We start from the raw sequence: 16,227 nt of genomic DNA, 5'->3' as shown, positions 1-16,227 counted from the left end.
TGGTAACTGGCAGAGATAAGGTGCAAATAAAGGAGTAAATAGCTCGTGTATCTGCTTCTGGAGTAAATGCCATTAAAGCTTCTTGGTGTCCAGGAAAACAAAAGAAAGCTAATTATGCTCCTTTTACAAAGAAAATGAGGACAAACCCAACTGAGAGTGGCTATAACATCTAGGTTGCTTCTGCTGATCCAAAGTGGCTGCAGGATTTCTGCTTAATTAGAAAAGATTAGAGAAGCCTTGCTGCTCTGATACCCACTTTTAGAGAAATAAGAAGCACAATGTCTTGTTGGTGCAGTTTCTCTTCCTCCTTAGCTTTGTTACACTTGTTGCTGGATGCTTTATTTCTGCCTCTCTTTTCACCACAGCTGGCTAATAGTTTTCTGCACAACAGGAATGAGAGACCTTATGGGGTGCGAAGATTTAAGATGAAAGCATCAAAGCACTGAAGGGGTGGAATGCGAACACAGATGTTTCATAAACCTGAGCTTGCTCAGAGGAGGAAGAGGGATCTTTTGGAGGAGGTCAGAGTTAGATATCTCCAAACAAGCCATGTGAGTGCCTCGAGTTCCTCTGTGGGTGACTGTCCAGGTGTTGTACATCGGGCAGAAATCACTGTAGTCTGGAGTATCAGATGGTGAGGCTTCTGTGTGGTATCGGTGACCTAAGACACTGCCAAAGATCTGCAAGTATGGTTTGATTAAAGTACTGAGTAGTATTAAAGTACCTGCGCAGCAGACAGGAGGCTTCAGTCACATTTTTGTCATGGACGTTCCAGAAACCTTCCATAGCAAAATTGCTTTTTGAGACTTCAGACTAGAAAGTGCCAGTGCACACGGATGAGAGCCTGACCTTTTTGTTCTGCCTGTAATCCTGTCTGAGCCCTCTTCCAGCTGGAGCTTCTGTCATTCCCAGGGGCAAATTCTTCTCAGGCTTCCTGTGATGAGAAACGTGTTTTTGTCAAAGTTGGAACAAAGAATAGTACAGGCCAGACTCTGGTTTCTCAGCCCCAAGAAGCCACCCTGCAACCACCCCCGCGTTGTGTTGCATAGGTCTTCATTGTGCTGCTGCACTCGCTCCCCGTAACTTTTCTGTTTGTCTTGTACAGTCTGAATTTCACACTCACGTCATGAGGGACAGATGTGGAAGAGGGGACCCACTTGTAGGTTCGTGTGTTCCCTCTTGATACAAATTTTGGAAGGATCTAGGAATCAGCCGAACTCTCTTTTTGCGCACAGATGTTAGAACCCTAGGAAGGCCTGTGAATCCCCTTTCTCAACTGGAATATTTAATTGGAATTTAGACAGCCAGGGTTTTATTTTGGGTTCAGCCTCTGAGTTGTGTATTCTAGTGCAAGCCATCCTTTTTTTTCCTACTTTGATTTACCTGTTTTAAAATGGACATAATACTACTTTGTTCTCTCACTTTGCTCTGTGTAAGGGGTCACAACAGACATGCTATGCAGGAATGGAAAAGAGAACAAATCTTCCCATCTGTCATTACTTTTGAGGAAGCATTAAGAGAGATTCCAGCAGACAGATCTCTCTTGGCAGAGACCTTAGCCTTAATGGAATCTGACTTCTTGATGAGTATTTGGAAGATGAATCTTTCCCTGTTGCAAGGGAACTGAGTGTAGTCACTTAGGCAGCAATAGCTACTGATGCTCGTCATTGCCAGATGAGATCAGCTGTAGAAGTTGACAGTCTGTAGGAAACTCTTCCACTCTTATGTACTGGTGTACTTACAGCTTGAATTCGGAATCCTGTTACGTTTTGGAAAAAGCATAGCTGTGGAGAAACTAGTTCTGTGATTACTGAGTGGGTCCAAGTCCAATTTTGTCTTTTTCCCCAGAAGTGGAAGAGAAATTGAGTATCATTTGGTCTGAAATTTATCACTCTGGTTTCCCTCTATTGCATTTTGTATGTGGAAATACTCTGCTACATGGTAGCTAGAAGGATGAAACCCTTAAGTCAAGAACATGAGGCAAATCCTTTCTGACTTTGTTAACGATATATGTTTGAAGTGGTTGGAAGAACTGAATCTAAACATGGTTGCAGTTACTATGTACCTTATGCTTACAGTGTTGGTTGATGTTACCAAATTCAAGTAGATTGGTATTACTTGATTAGAACCAGAGATCTTTTGTCCCTGCAGGGCCAGATTAGAGCAGAGGTGGGTTTAGATGACTGCCTGCCCTGGGAAGCTGTTCTGGCAGGTGTACGTGAAGCTGAGACAAGAAGAAAAGCTCAGTGCCCTGTGGCTATTTATTTGGTAGCCAGTCATTGCAAAACCCTTAACATGCATCCGGCAAACATGTAGAATCCAGCATTCCTGGTGCTCGCTGGGGCGGCAAAGGCTCTCGGCAGCTCTCTGCGGGCAGGTCGTAGGGGCTGTAGAGCTCTGTGAAATCCTGCCTTCCCCTCCTAGGAAGCACAAAACTGCTCCTCTGCCTTCGGAGATGCTCGTAAATGTTCTAAGAGTCACTCAGCTATAGCTTTACGGTAACGACTAAATCCCTAGTAAAGTCAAATAAAATTGTTGTCTACTGCAAATAATTATTGTAAGTCTCTGAAGTTAAATAGGAACGAGTGCGAGAGCCTGGTGAGAAACAAGATGCTGATACTTCCTACAATCATGTGATTTTTATTTAATGTGTCATTTCTTTGCATAACCAACACAAAGACTCTGGCTTTGTGTTTCACCTCTTTCTGCTAAATATTTTCCTTGGCAAGATTTTTTCTTGTCTGCCTTCACTGGTTCATAAGGCAGAGGTGATATAAAACCTTTTGCAGCCTGAGCAGCAGGGCTGGCTAAGAATCTTATTGTAACACTTTTCACTGCTTTTCCTTTCAAGGCTCATGAATGTTTTTATTTGATTTGCAAGCATTTATATCAAGATGGGGAATCTGGCCCATTTTAATGCCTGTGAGCAATGTGGGATGCTCTTGCGGAAGGGGCGGCTACTCTGGCCTGTGAGCAGCCGATCACCACGGCTGTTTATTGAAAACAGCTCTCTGCTGGTACTGGTTTGTTCCCAGCATGGGAATAAGTTTTAGTGGCATGATGGAAATGCATTGGAGTTTGGAATTGTTTGGGGGGCAACTGGTTGTTTTCTCAGGTTTGTTGAATCGAGGACTTATGGATGCCTGAACACAAATAAACTGGAGAAGTGGGGAAACAGGCCAACAAAGCCAGTTACTTGTGCCGGAGGATTATCTGTTCCCCAAAGCAGCCACAAAATAGCAGCGCCTTCCACTTCTAATCCCGGGAGCAAGCTCTCAGCAGTTTTTCAGAAGGAAAAACAAGTTTGAGTTAGGTTGGTAAAATCTATCTCATAGAGGAGCTTTTTAAACAAACTTGGGGAGACTTAGAAAAAGAGAAGAGTTTGGATATCATCCTGGCTACAGCACAGATATTGATTAATAAACGAGTGAAAAATCATCTGTAATCTTGGATATAACTGTCTTCTCCCAAAGTGTTCTGTGCTGGTCTCATTTCCTTATTCAACAGCTGAAGATTGTGCATTTGGAATATAGGAATTAATGCTTCTGTTATTATGATCAGCCTCAATTTAAATCCTCCAACGCTGCATTATGTAATTGTACAGTGAGTCCAGGTGAGCCAAACTCAAACAAAAGTCTTGGAAAATCAGTTTTGCAACTAATTAATTCTCATTTTGAAGGAGAGCAGAGCTGAATACTTTCCTGAAAGATCATAGTATCATAGAAAGATGACGTGTAGCCTATGACCTACCAAACCTATACCTAAAAATTTCCAAGTAAGTAGATACAGCAGTCATATTTTACGGCCTGCTGCTGAGCCGTCCAGTAAAGTAGGTGGTAGTGATGGCTTTGTTCTTCCTTCTAAACAAAAATGAACAGAGCAATGTATTCTACCCTCAGTGGATATGAAAAAACAATTGATCTTAGTCTTTAATATTAAACTTCATATTATCTTGAATTAGAAACAACTGCAAGGACACCACCCAGTAAACAAAGACTTAAGTTACTGTCTGCTGAATTAGCCAGCAGCATTGTTTCTATCTGGAGAGATGTTTTACCACCTTCTCCTTTAATCCCAAAAGATTTTGCAGTTCTCTTTTTCCCGATAAAAGGAGAAATCTAACCCCCGGATTCTAATCCCGTAAACTGCCCCGATTTCCATCAGCAATACTGTAAAAACCCCTTGGCAACCCTGCTTGGCTGGAATATCAGCCCTTCAGGGCCTCCTCTGTGTGCCCATGTGCTTTTCTGTAGTGGTGTTCATTCTGCCTGCTCTCCAGCACAATAACTAGAAAACAGCTCTGGTGCTTCCAGAATATTACCAAATTTAAGAAGATTTTGCCTGAGTGCGGAGCTCATCACATCTACAGGGCCGGGAAGCACAGAACACCATGGTTTCTAAACACGTATTTTGAATATGGTAACTGGACTCCATGTGGAAATGTTTTCTAAGAGAAGTACAATCATCAGGCCCACTCTTGGGGAATCTGTATGCGGAGAGTTATGGGTCTGTTGAAAACACATTCCAGTCAGCTGTGGTAGTAGTGATTTTTGGGAACTGTCATACCCTTCCAGCACGCAGAGCGCACCGAATCCAGACGATGAGGAAAACTAGAAATCTGAGGTCTTTCAAAACAAGTAAAAACTCCAAAACACAAGATCAGAACTTAATCTGCACGCAACTGTGTTTCCTTTAGCCTGTTAAACTGAACAGCAAAGTGATGCCGTGATTACCAAGGTTCTGTTACTCTGAAGAAATAAGTCCGTGAATGTTCAACCATGTCAGTAACACCCACTTTGATGCGTGAGTCTTGCTTTGGAGGGATTTTTGTACCCTTCCTGACAGTTGTACTTACCTGTGTTTAAGTTACTTTCTGAGGAAAGAATGCAGGTTTTATATATGCTACTTTAGTGTAGTACATCAAAATATGAAATAATTGACAGGTTTCCCAGTCGGTGGCTCATCCTAGTGCACAAAAGTACCTATTTTTACTCAATGTGTGGGCTAGATCGTTTGTTACAAGAGAGTAATTTATTATTCATAATGACAACACAGTATTATAGCTACTGTAGTGTATTCTTTTAAATCAAAGTCTTTCCCCTTCCCTTCTTTCCCCTCCCTTTGCTTAAACTTAGCCAGAGGCAGCTTTGAAACATTTAATTCTACTTTGGGCAGCCAAGAAAGTCCAAAAAAGAGTGATTGAGTGCACTAGGGAGCGTCAGCAAAAGAGAAGTGCTAATTGTCAAAGAATAAAAGGTAATGGCCAATTTTGTCAGGAAGCTGTTGACAAGAAAGATAAGTTGGAAGTAATTAACTGTCTGATGTACTGGCAGTGATGTGTCTGCCAGTGGCTCTTTAAATCATCAGGATATGAGATGTGACAGCCATTTATCACCTTTCTGTGGCACTGCTGTCTAGCTTTCCCCTGGGAAGTGTGGAGGTACAATGTTCTTCGACTGTCTTGCTAAAAAAAGGCATTTTGGGGTGTCTGTCTTCTTGAACTGTGATTCTAGTGCATTCTGAGCTTGACTAAATCTGATTTGAGCTCAAGCTATTCTGAGGTCCTGTTTGCAGAGTATTTGACTTGACCTTTCCCGATATCCAGAGTGTGTCTAGGAGCTTGGTTGTCAGGAAAGGGAACTTCCACAGACGCAACAAATATAGCACTAATTTAAAAACTTCCCATTTTTCTTAATACTATAGATTTCCTTGTCTGTTACTGATCAATGGGCTACTCATAGTGGAAAGAAATATGCAGTCGTTCTGATGACAGTGGGCAAGTATGGGCATTTCTGAAAGACACCTATACCTACAGCAGCATATTTGAAGATGACTGAAAGTCTCTTTGCATTTCTCACAGTTGACACGTTTTGTTTTGTTAGATTATGCTGCTTCCATTCCAACTGTTAAGCAGTATTAATACTGAACTGAAAGTAGGGTTGCAAGCTTTTGTGAAGTCAGCGGCTGTGCTGCTGGTGACATTTGTCAACTGTGCTAATGGTGTAGGTTGTTTCCTGGAGTAAAGAAATCTCTACTCGGATTTGTAAAGGAGTTGGGTTTCTGTTGAAGAGAAAGGGGAAAAATATCACTACTGTAAAGCTCTTAATAAGTGCAGCTGTTTGAGAAATTATGCCTTTCAAACTATTGGCAACTACTTTCTTTGTGCAGGCTGCTATTTAGAACATAGAATCATATACAATCACCATTTTGTATAATGAGTCTTGAGAATATATGCAGAGAATATGCATGCACCTATTCTTTTGCAAATATGTCATCGTTACCTGTCCTGTGTAGGCTAATCATTCACTTGAAAGTTTTAAAGAGTAAGGGAGTTATTCCATTGGTATTTCTAAATGACAGAGCTTGGTATTATCAAGCAGGAGCTCATATCAGCCTCTAAGAATTGTCAACTGTGTTAAATGGTCTTTTTCTTCCTGCCTTTTCAGCATTAACAATAAACTGCAACAGCCAGAAGCAGCTGCTGGGGTACTGGAATATGCCATGAAGCACTTCGGGGAGCTGGTGAGTCCTGCTGGGTAACTCTTTGCATGTCTTATGTCTTGATGGTTTTTGTAGGTTTTGTGTGTAGTCGTGGCCATGTGTTTTTTCAGTGAATCGTGTTGAGGTTCTGTCCCCACTTAACAACATTGCTTCATGCATACTGCAGGGGCCTCATTGCCTATAGGGATATATACTGGTACTTAGTTTTATGCTATCAAAGACTGCACTCAAGGTAGCTGGGGAAGGCCACAAGAACTTGTGCAATAACCTAATTTGGAGGAGAATTTAGCAGCTATTGTTGACATTTACTTACCAACTTACTTGAAATATTATGGCTGAGCTGAGAAGTTAAAGGACTGGTGTATAAATGCCCTGAGTGGAAGACCTGGGATGCAGAGTGTGGTTTATACTGAGCGTGGTTTATACTGACCGTGCCCACAGGGCTGGGAAAAGAATCTATTCTGCAGCTTATGTCAAGACCTGAGCTGCCAAGGGCTGAGCAGAAGAGCATTGGCAGAGATCAGTATGGAAAAAATATCAAGGCATTTTATTTCTTGAAAATTAGAAACAAAATCTAGAAACAAAGACTGAAGAAAAGTTTGTGCAGCTGATAAGGATCACTGCTTGGCTTACTTTTAAAGTCTTTGTTACAAACCACAGCCTTTCCTTGTGAGGACTTTGATTAGACCCCAACATTATACGTGCCTGGTGTATTAAATAGTGGTCTAGCGGTAGCCAGACGCACAGTGTACTGTTTGGGTTTTCCAGTTAGTCACTCCATTCCTAAACACAGGCCTGTTGTTTAAATGTAGGAATGCACAACAATGAGAAGCGGAATATTTGATAGATTTACCTTTTTTCCTACTCCACTCATTCCCCCTCTCCAAAAAGAAAAGCGCCAACTACTGAGCTAGTATTTCAGTGGCAGTGAGTAGGGGGATGATGGTGGATTGATCCCTCTAGTAAACCTGAATTTATTTCTGTGCAGGCTAAGCAATACTCAGGATTTCTGCTTTTGCACTAGCTCAAGGCTTTTCTCTGTATCACAGAAGTCCATGAGGATATTTAGAATGAAAAAAAAGGGCTAAGTGACCACCATAGACACAGAATTTTTCAGGAAAGGCTGTAGTAGTTAATATAGAATGGTAAATATTAATCCCACTACTTATTCTGATTTTATTTTTTTTTTTCCTCCGCCTTAGGAAATTCAAGCTACCTGGTATGAGAAGCTTCACGAATGGGAAGATGCTCTGGTGGCCTATGACAAGAAGATGGACACAAACAAAGATGATCCTGAGCTGATGCTGGGACGGATGCGTTGCTTGGAAGCTCTTGGTGAATGGTAAGAGGGCCTGAAGACTGAGGAAAATAAATAACTCCCACTTTAAAACCCTTTTGCCCATCTTGAAGGTGGCTGAGTTTTTCATTATTATTCTTTTTTAGCATGCATTAATCAGTGTCTTTGTAGACACTGAGTATTTCAAACCCTGCGTTAAATATGTTTTGTCAATGTGTAACTGATTAGAGTCAGTTTTTTTGGAAGGGTAAGCTGGTACTCAATTATAGCTCTCTGTTTCTCTCCCTGCTCAGTTCAACAAAGATAATTGGAGAAGGCATCCTGCGCGCTGTAGCGTGTCGTTCTACCCAGGGGCATGTGTGATTTGGTCCGGGTTCCGCCTTTCCACTGAACTTTTCATGTCACTAGAGCTCTCTCCTGATGGGTCCTGACGTGAACCCAGGGGATGGCACCCAGTGAGGAGATTCCTCTTCAGTAAAGTCATTTTGCTGTTAGCGAAACAGGGCTGTTTGAGAAACCTAATTCTGACAGCGTTTTTCTGCCCTTTTTGTTTCTAGATGTGGGCGAGGCAAATTTGGCGCAACTTTTTCAGTAGGAAAAACAGATTCTCTTACTGTTTCTCAATCATCATTTCTAGGAGTAGCCATTTCCCATCAGGGGTTTACAGAATTTCTCCTTTTTGCTGATCAGAAATTGTGGATTCTTCTTAGGGGGCAGCTCCACCAGCAATGCTGTGAAAAGTGGACACAGGTCAATGATGAGACTCAAGCTAAGATGGCCAGGATGGCTGCTGCTGCTGCCTGGGGTCTAGGTAAGGTATCCTTGTGTGGTAGGATATGCCAGCCCATGATGTGGAAGCACAGGTAGTTTTACCTTACTTCAGAACTACAAAACATAAGAAACAGTAAAATCAAGAGCAAAATTACTTATGTTGGGATATGAAGTGGCATTCAACACTGAAGCCATTTGGAAAACCTGCATTTACAGGAGGTCTCCCAGTGTGGTCTCAAGTAACAAACAGACTGCCTTAGTGGTCTGAGCAGATACCAGTTGCTTAACTGGTCCCTTTGACTTAGTTTTACATTGAACAGAGCTCAGATTTGAGATGAGACTAATAGAATTTCTCTGATTTGTGGCACACTCTTATTTACAAACTACAACAGTATCTGTTGAGCCTTTTGATAGGTTGTGTCTGCTGAGTAGACAATCATAAGAGGAATAAATCTATACATGATCCAAATATCGGTTATGTTGGTAGCTAGATACTTACTGGAGAAGCTTATAAGTCACTTGCTGTCTACCAGCTTTTGCTAAGAAAAAATAATATTTTACTGTGTAAGACAGTCATTCATTCATATGTTCTTGAAATGTCAGCATTTCAACCTTTTCATCACAGGGAATGCAATAACCTTTCCCCCATGGATGACAATTTGCCTAGAAGTAAAATGCTTCTGTTTCTGCTTGTCTATAGCTCTGTATGTATATATACAGTTCCTGTGTATGTATATATGCAGTTTCTGTGTGTAACACAGACAAGCTGTTGCAGAGCAGACTGAAAGGCAGAAGCACCGCACAGCATTCAGACTGAGTCACTGATGTCCGAGCACTGTACCACAGTTCTACTCTTTTCTTGCAGAGAGGGCTGTTGTGTTGCTGAGATGATTGTGTCTCTGCAGGTCAGTGGGACAGCATGGAGGAATACACCTGCATGATCCCCAGGGACACCCACGATGGTGCTTTCTACAGGGCCGTGCTGGCTCTTCATCAAGACCTTTTCTCTCTGGCTCAGCAGGTAATCCTCTTCTTTGTAGGCTTCCCAAAACCTTACGGTGAACTGGGCTGTATTGCTGCACGGAAAGACATGCTGTTTTAAAATAGTTAGCTATAACCTAGGAATTGGCCAATAACCTTTTTTCCATTGATGTGTTAGACCTTGGTGATTGAGCTTGTCTTGTATTTCCAGAAACACAGCGGTGAATATATGTACAGGTAGTAGTCGTCCAGTGCTGTGGAGAGTGAGAATGCCTTAGTCGTTCTGAGACTTATTTGCTCTTACGTCTGTTTTCTAGTCAGACGGTGCACAAGGATTGTCCCAGCAGAGGTTCCATTCTACAAGGCATTGCCTGATAAAAGGCATTAATGGCATAAGACACACATAAGATTCTCCATGGGAGTTCCGTGCACTTCTGTCTCTTGCAGCTTTTTCAGTGAAGTACCAACACTTTAGGTCTAATTCTTCTGGTCGCAGTGATAAATCTTAGATTGAGATGAGAAATCAAGGCAAGCAATGAGTCTATTAAACAGAGCTGTATTGGTGTGCTTGTTTGTCACAGAGGAGATTTGCAGAGCGACTTTTTCCCCTCTGTAGATGTGAAGCATGTTGTTTACTTTCCAAGGAAGCTCAAGTACCATTTCTCAGAATTCTGCACTGACTTGCCAACTTAGATAGAGGAGTAATTCAGTCTGCTCTGTCAAAACCCATACATAGATTTTTGGATGATGTGCACAGTAAAATTAGCCAGGCATTCAAAGGGTAAGAGTTTGAGATTAACCTTTAACATTTTGAGTAGGAAAAACTGTAGATGAGAGATTATGTAATGACTGGAACCAGAGCAGGATTTATTTCGTGCTTGAAGGGCATGCCTTAGTTGCAGGAAGAGAAATGGAATTTGCTCTCCTGTAAAATTCATAAAAACCTGTTCAGTTACATAAAACAGTAAAAGCTATTTCCTATCAGTGTATGTTATCACGAGACATTTCTTGAGGCTTTTTTGTAACTGACTCTCTTGCACTAAAATGTGAACTTTTCTCTTCCTCCGTAAATGTTACTAACAATGACCTCTACAATGACAATGGGTTAGAAACACTGCAAACTTTGATTTGATAGAAAGACAAACTTCAGACTATGCAGATGATAAATGGAGCCCCCTTGGCTTCCCTTACAGCTGCCCCTGGACACTGTTTTCCTGTTGATTCTTTCCATCGATAGCATCCTCTCCTGGGTCTTGTTGGGAAATGGGAACAATGCCAGCTTTGTTCGTGAGATGGAGCAGATGAATAGCAGTTTCAACAGCTGACTCTAGATAAAACATATCACGTTCACCCCAATATCTTGTTCTATTTCAGTGCATCGATAAAGCCAGAGATCTGCTAGATGCTGAGCTGACTGCCATGGCAGGAGAGAGCTACAGCCGAGCCTATGGGGTAAGTGTCTAATTCAGCCTTCATTCTCCTCCGGGTTGCTTCAGACTGTTTCTAGAAGTTGCATAAAACTTCAGAGTAGTGCTTGTATCAAACATGAGAGCTGTGTTAGGCCCACAAGCTAAATGGGTCTTGTTGGATAAGAAATGTAACTTTGTAGGAGCAGCTTTGGGACAAATTAAACAGTGAAGTGAGCTCCTGCCCTTGAAAGAAATAAGAATTGACGTTTAGAAAGTTTGAATCAGCAGCTCGTCAAGATACCAGCATATAGCAGTCTGTCCTTTACATGTGGGGCAGCATATGTACTTCAGATTTTGATGCCAAAATACTGTTCCTTAATTATAGATTTGTAGTGATTGGGATGGAATGTGATTGTTTCCTTCAGGCTATGGTGTCCTGCCAGATGCTGTCAGAGCTGGAAGAGGTTATCCAGTATAAACTTGTACCAGAACGCCGTGAGATCATCCGCCAGATCTGGTGGGAAAGACTGCAGGTACATCTATGTAAAGGTGAAGGATGGAGATGGTGACGTGCTGGCAAGAACAGCTTCCTTTTGAGTCAGTGTGATGGCTCAGCAAATCTTTCCATTTCTCTTTCTATCCCAATAGTGTATGTGCTTACATGGTTGCACACTTTCTGTCTCCATTGCGTTTGTCCTGGTTGTTTGGGCTTGTTTTGGTTAACGTTCCTGAGGTGTGTACTGATATGACACTTTAGTAGGGTGATTTAAGCCTTGAAATAGATGTGTACAGAACTGAGACACTAGTATCATCTCCAAGGCTGCTTATCTCACTGTGGAATCACAGCTGGAAATACTGGTTTGGTTAAGGCTAGCTTGAACTTTTAACCTGGCTGGCTGCATTAAGGAGAAGTGAATTCTCTCACAGCACTGGAGAACTGGACAGAGAATTTACATACTTGTAAAAGATTGTTCTGTTCCTTTTTGACCTCTTAGGGCAACATTTCCAATTGATTAGCCTTGTCCTCTTCTAAGAGACCTTTAGCAATGCTGCTTTCCCTGTGTTTAAAGGGAAGTTTGTGCCTTTCTTACGCTAAACAGTTCTGAAGATTTAAATCAGCCAAATATTTTGAGACTGTTTCCTTATAGTGAAAGTGAACATCATCCCATGAAGCAGTACATACAGGAGTACCGTTCAAAGAGGTGATTCCTGTAAGGGAAACGGGGGGTGGGGGAAGCAGAATTGGGGTAAAATGTTCTCATTATACCAAATTTTGGCACACTGCCTGGGGTAACAATTTCTCCCTATGCAGAGTTCTTCACTGTGACTACTGTTGCTGCTGCATATTTTTTAGCTGTTTGGGAAACTGTGACAAAGCTTTTAGTCTCCCATCTGCATTCCTGTCTGGAAAAGCTCAGGAGCATTCCGCTGGGCTAGAGAAACTGAGAGTGACAGGAAGCGTAACATCTGAGTACAGCTGTTTATAGACCTGAAAGCAGTACATGCAGTTCTTGCACATTTTATAGCTGCTTTTTAATGATTTTAAAATGCCTATCAGATGAGGTTTACTTGGGTATGAGGGAACAAGTTTTGCCGAACTTCTCCACCCTCAGTTTTGGGGAGAAAGGGAAAGAAGTAGATGCTTTGGTGCAAAGGTACTTGCTGCCATTGGAAATCCTTTTGTTTACCTCAAAACGACGTCTGAGTTGTCTCTGGATCAATACAAACTTCAGGGCATCACTGATACTCTGAAGTACTTGGCCATTGCGTTGTTACTGTCTCTTCCACAATTGTTCTTCTCTGTAGCACCACTGAATGTTTGAAATACAGCCTCATCCTGCTCTGCCTTCAGACAAGAACCAGACAACGGCTGCACAAGCAGCGTAGCAGTTGGAGCTGCAGTTTCTGGCAGAATCTCAGTGCAGCCATGCCAGCCTCTAAAAGCAACACATGCAAGAAGAAGAAGGGCCATAGCAAAAATATCTTTGCAACCATTTGCTTTTATACCATCCCCGCATTGAGAATTGTCACTGTTTAAACCAAATATAGGCTTTAAAACTAGGTTGAGAAGGATTATAAAACTCTTGACTTGTTTCGGAATTGCATAAAGAGCTTCCTTGATTTTTTTTAGTATTTTTATTTTTAATACATTTCTGCTTTAGAGGTTTTTCTCATTTTTCCATTAGAGGTTATTGTTAGGCTGCAAACACTGAGCTGGCTGCAGAGAATAAGAGTCAAGGGCTTAACCAACTTCTGGCATTGCAGTGTTGGAGAAATAGCCAGCCACCTCGCAATGTCGGTCTGCTGTGAGTTACGGGAACTGAAGTCTCTCCATCTTGGGAAAAATCCCTTTGAATTCTGAATTAAGGCTCTGTGGAGTATACTGGAGATAAAATGCTAACAAATTCTCTCTTCCCTTTTCTCTCAGGGCTGTCAACGAATTGTGGAAGACTGGCAAAGGATACTGATGGTCCGATCTCTTGTTGTGAATCCGCATGAGGACATGAGAACTTGGCTCAAGTATGCCAGCTTGTGCGGCAAGAGTGGGAGACTGGTGAGCATTGCCAATGTCTACCCTCTACAGCAGATTCTTAGACGATTGGCTTTGTAATGGTGCTTCAACCTTGAGCATTTCCAAATACTTTAATTGCCCAAGTGGAATGGGCTCTTGTCTGAGGAGGAGACTGGTCAGAAATTGTTGAAATACTAAAACTGGAACCAGTGTAGAGTTGATGCTTGTAGCCAAGGTTATTTCTGTGGGACTAGTGCAATACCGGGGAGCATCAGAGACAAATTTTTGTTGTATGCTGCACTGGTGATTATTAATAATAACTCTCTCTGCTAAAGCACTCTGTCAAATCTAGAACGCGATGTTGTTATGGTTGAACACTACAGTCCTATTTCTACATACACCACAAGATTTGCTACCAAAAATACTTGAAACAGACACTTCACACTCTCTACTGGATTCTGAAATGAGAATCTAATGTTCTGATCCCAGTGAAGGCTTATGGTGTATCCTGTGATATTCTTATGAGCCCAGGGAGTCGTCATAAGGCTCCTGTGTCTGTGTTTGATGTGGAGGTATTTTTTAGTGGTGGGTAATTCTACAGTCAATATGAAATGGAGGTAAGAATGAGCTTTTTTAACCTGCTTTTTCTCTTTGCAACTTTCTCCAGGCTCTGGCCCATAAGACACTTGTCCTGCTCTTGGGAGTAGATCCGTCTCGACAGCTGGATCACCCGCTGCCAACAGTACATCCTCAAGTGACTTACGCATACATGAAACACATGTGGAAGAGCGCCCGTAAGGTACAAAAGAACATAGCACTCTACGTTTCATTGCTCAGGTTTTGTGTGATGCTATGCACGTTAGCTCTTCCTAATCCCCACCGAACAAAGTCAAGGCTGAAGGTTTTGGGTTTGCTCACCTAGAAAAGGGAAGAAAAGTTTTTATTAATATTAGTTTTAGAAAAGTATCCTGAACAGTTTGTACTTAGTTTCTGGGCAGAACTGACTTTTATTAAGGACATTATTGAAAATTTCTAACTGAAAGATGGCTGAAAAGTACATAGGGCTTTGTCATGGGAACAATTTGGCTCCAAAGAGCCTAGGGTGAATGTTTTTGACATTGCAACACAGGGAGAATTTACATAATCAAATCAAATAAGCTCCAGACTGGATAACTTATCTCTTTTTTTAATATACATTAAAGCCTCCATTTATCCTCATATTCTGCCACATCTTTTTTTATTTTTCCTGTCTCTTGGACTGCCAGCGCTGGAGCAGAGCCTGTGCTATGGGAACATTGCCATGACCTAACTACTCTTTATTTGAATTTAAAAAACAGAAGGAGCTGCTGATGAGGCCCTGTTCTATTGGCTTTGCAAAACAGTGTAGTGGTCTCTTATTTTCTTCAGTATATGGGTTTTCTCTGCCTGCCTATTTGAGCAAAAGTGGATTTTTCTGTGTTTGACCTGTGATAAAGAAATAGGCAGATAAGATACAGGAAACCAATGCAGTTGTAGAAAACAGAATGAAAGAAGGCACAAAGATTAAGGGCTGGGGGAAAGAGAATGTATCTAAAATCAACTGACTCAAGACTACATGAAGCCCATGAAAACAGAAAAAAAAAATACCGTTCATAAGCTGTGAATATTTGCTTGATTGTTGAAGTTGCTGGACTGGTTTCGAGGTGCATGCTCAGTGCATGCAAGGATATATCCCTGTCTCATTACTGGAGTCTTGCTCCGCATGAGCAGTAACAGGACATTCTGTGTAAATGGCTAAAAGGCTTTGAAAGAAAATGAACCTGTATTTTTTACTTTCAGTGAAAGTTTATTTCCACAGTCTTCCTCTCTCATGAAGCTGTATTTAACCCCGGCAGTCCTTAACCCAGCCTTCATCCCATTGCAGATCGATGCGTTCCAGCACATGCAGCACTTCGTGCAGACGATGCAGCAGCAGGCACAGCATGCGATCGCGACCGAGGACCAGCAGCACAAGCAGGAACTCCACAAGCTTATGGCACGGTCAGCACCTGGTCCTTGTCACCCTTTAGCCATGTAGTGAAACCAGCAGCTTTCCTGCAGTTGCGGGGCCCATGCAGATGACACATTTCAGACAAGGCCTGTACTTAAAAACAATAGGGGGTTTCTCATTTAGCTGGTAGAGACCTGTTTGGTATTACACTCTTATCTATCACATAATTTCAGTAACTGCTCTCAGGATGGCTGTTTCTGTGGTTTTCAGGAGATCCAGCCAGTTGGAAAGAAACACTTTGCACATGCTTGGCTCAGCTGTGCCCTTAATACAACAGCAGCACTTTGGGCAATAGGTGCCCAGCATGTGATCGTCTCTTAAAATATTGTTGTATTAAAAACACATCTTATAATCTCCATTTTCCTCTGTGGATCTGGAGGTGCCAGATCTGCTGTTTCCAGTTTAAAGATGAAACTGCATAGTGCTTATTACTGAAAGTTTGCTTTTTTTTTTTTTTTAAAGGGAGTCATGCACGTAATTTGCTTTTATGAGAACAGGAGCTTGATGGTAGCATCATCTTATTTTTTTTTTAGTGACTATCATGGAAGGCAAATTAGTGATGAGATGCGCACAATACTTTTCTTGCTTAGTGCTTTCTGGAAAACTCAAAAAATAGGGAGGATGTTTGTGTAACTGTGCCATTTAAAGCCTGCTGAGAGACCAAAGTATTAAGCTTTGCACAAGCCTTCACAGCCCCACCTTACTGCAGTAAAAATATGTTGTTTTT

At 41.8% G+C, this 16,227-nt stretch overlaps 1 protein-coding gene across 1 annotated transcript in view; it reads left to right on the top strand.

Annotated features, from left to right (window-relative positions):
• MTOR (mechanistic target of rapamycin kinase) overlaps positions 1-16,227 on the top strand; it is a 51,955-nt gene that overhangs the window by 22,814 nt on the left and 12,914 nt on the right. The window contains exons 26-34 of the mRNA XM_080358714.1: positions 6,447-6,522; positions 7,704-7,843; positions 8,509-8,614; positions 9,480-9,590; positions 10,925-11,002; positions 11,385-11,492; positions 13,388-13,513; positions 14,139-14,270; positions 15,375-15,490. Coding sequence (XP_080214840.1) covers positions 6,447-6,522; positions 7,704-7,843; positions 8,509-8,614; positions 9,480-9,590; positions 10,925-11,002; positions 11,385-11,492; positions 13,388-13,513; positions 14,139-14,270; positions 15,375-15,490 — 993 coding nt within the window. The remainder of the gene's footprint in view (positions 1-6,446; positions 6,523-7,703; positions 7,844-8,508; positions 8,615-9,479; positions 9,591-10,924; positions 11,003-11,384; positions 11,493-13,387; positions 13,514-14,138; positions 14,271-15,374; positions 15,491-16,227) is intronic.

Source organism: Nesoenas mayeri (genome assembly GCF_963082525.1).
Source record: "Nesoenas mayeri genome assembly, chromosome: 24".
NCBI lineage: Eukaryota > Metazoa > Chordata > Aves > Columbiformes > Columbidae > Nesoenas > Nesoenas mayeri.
This window is presented reverse-complemented; position numbering and strand designations above follow the sequence as displayed.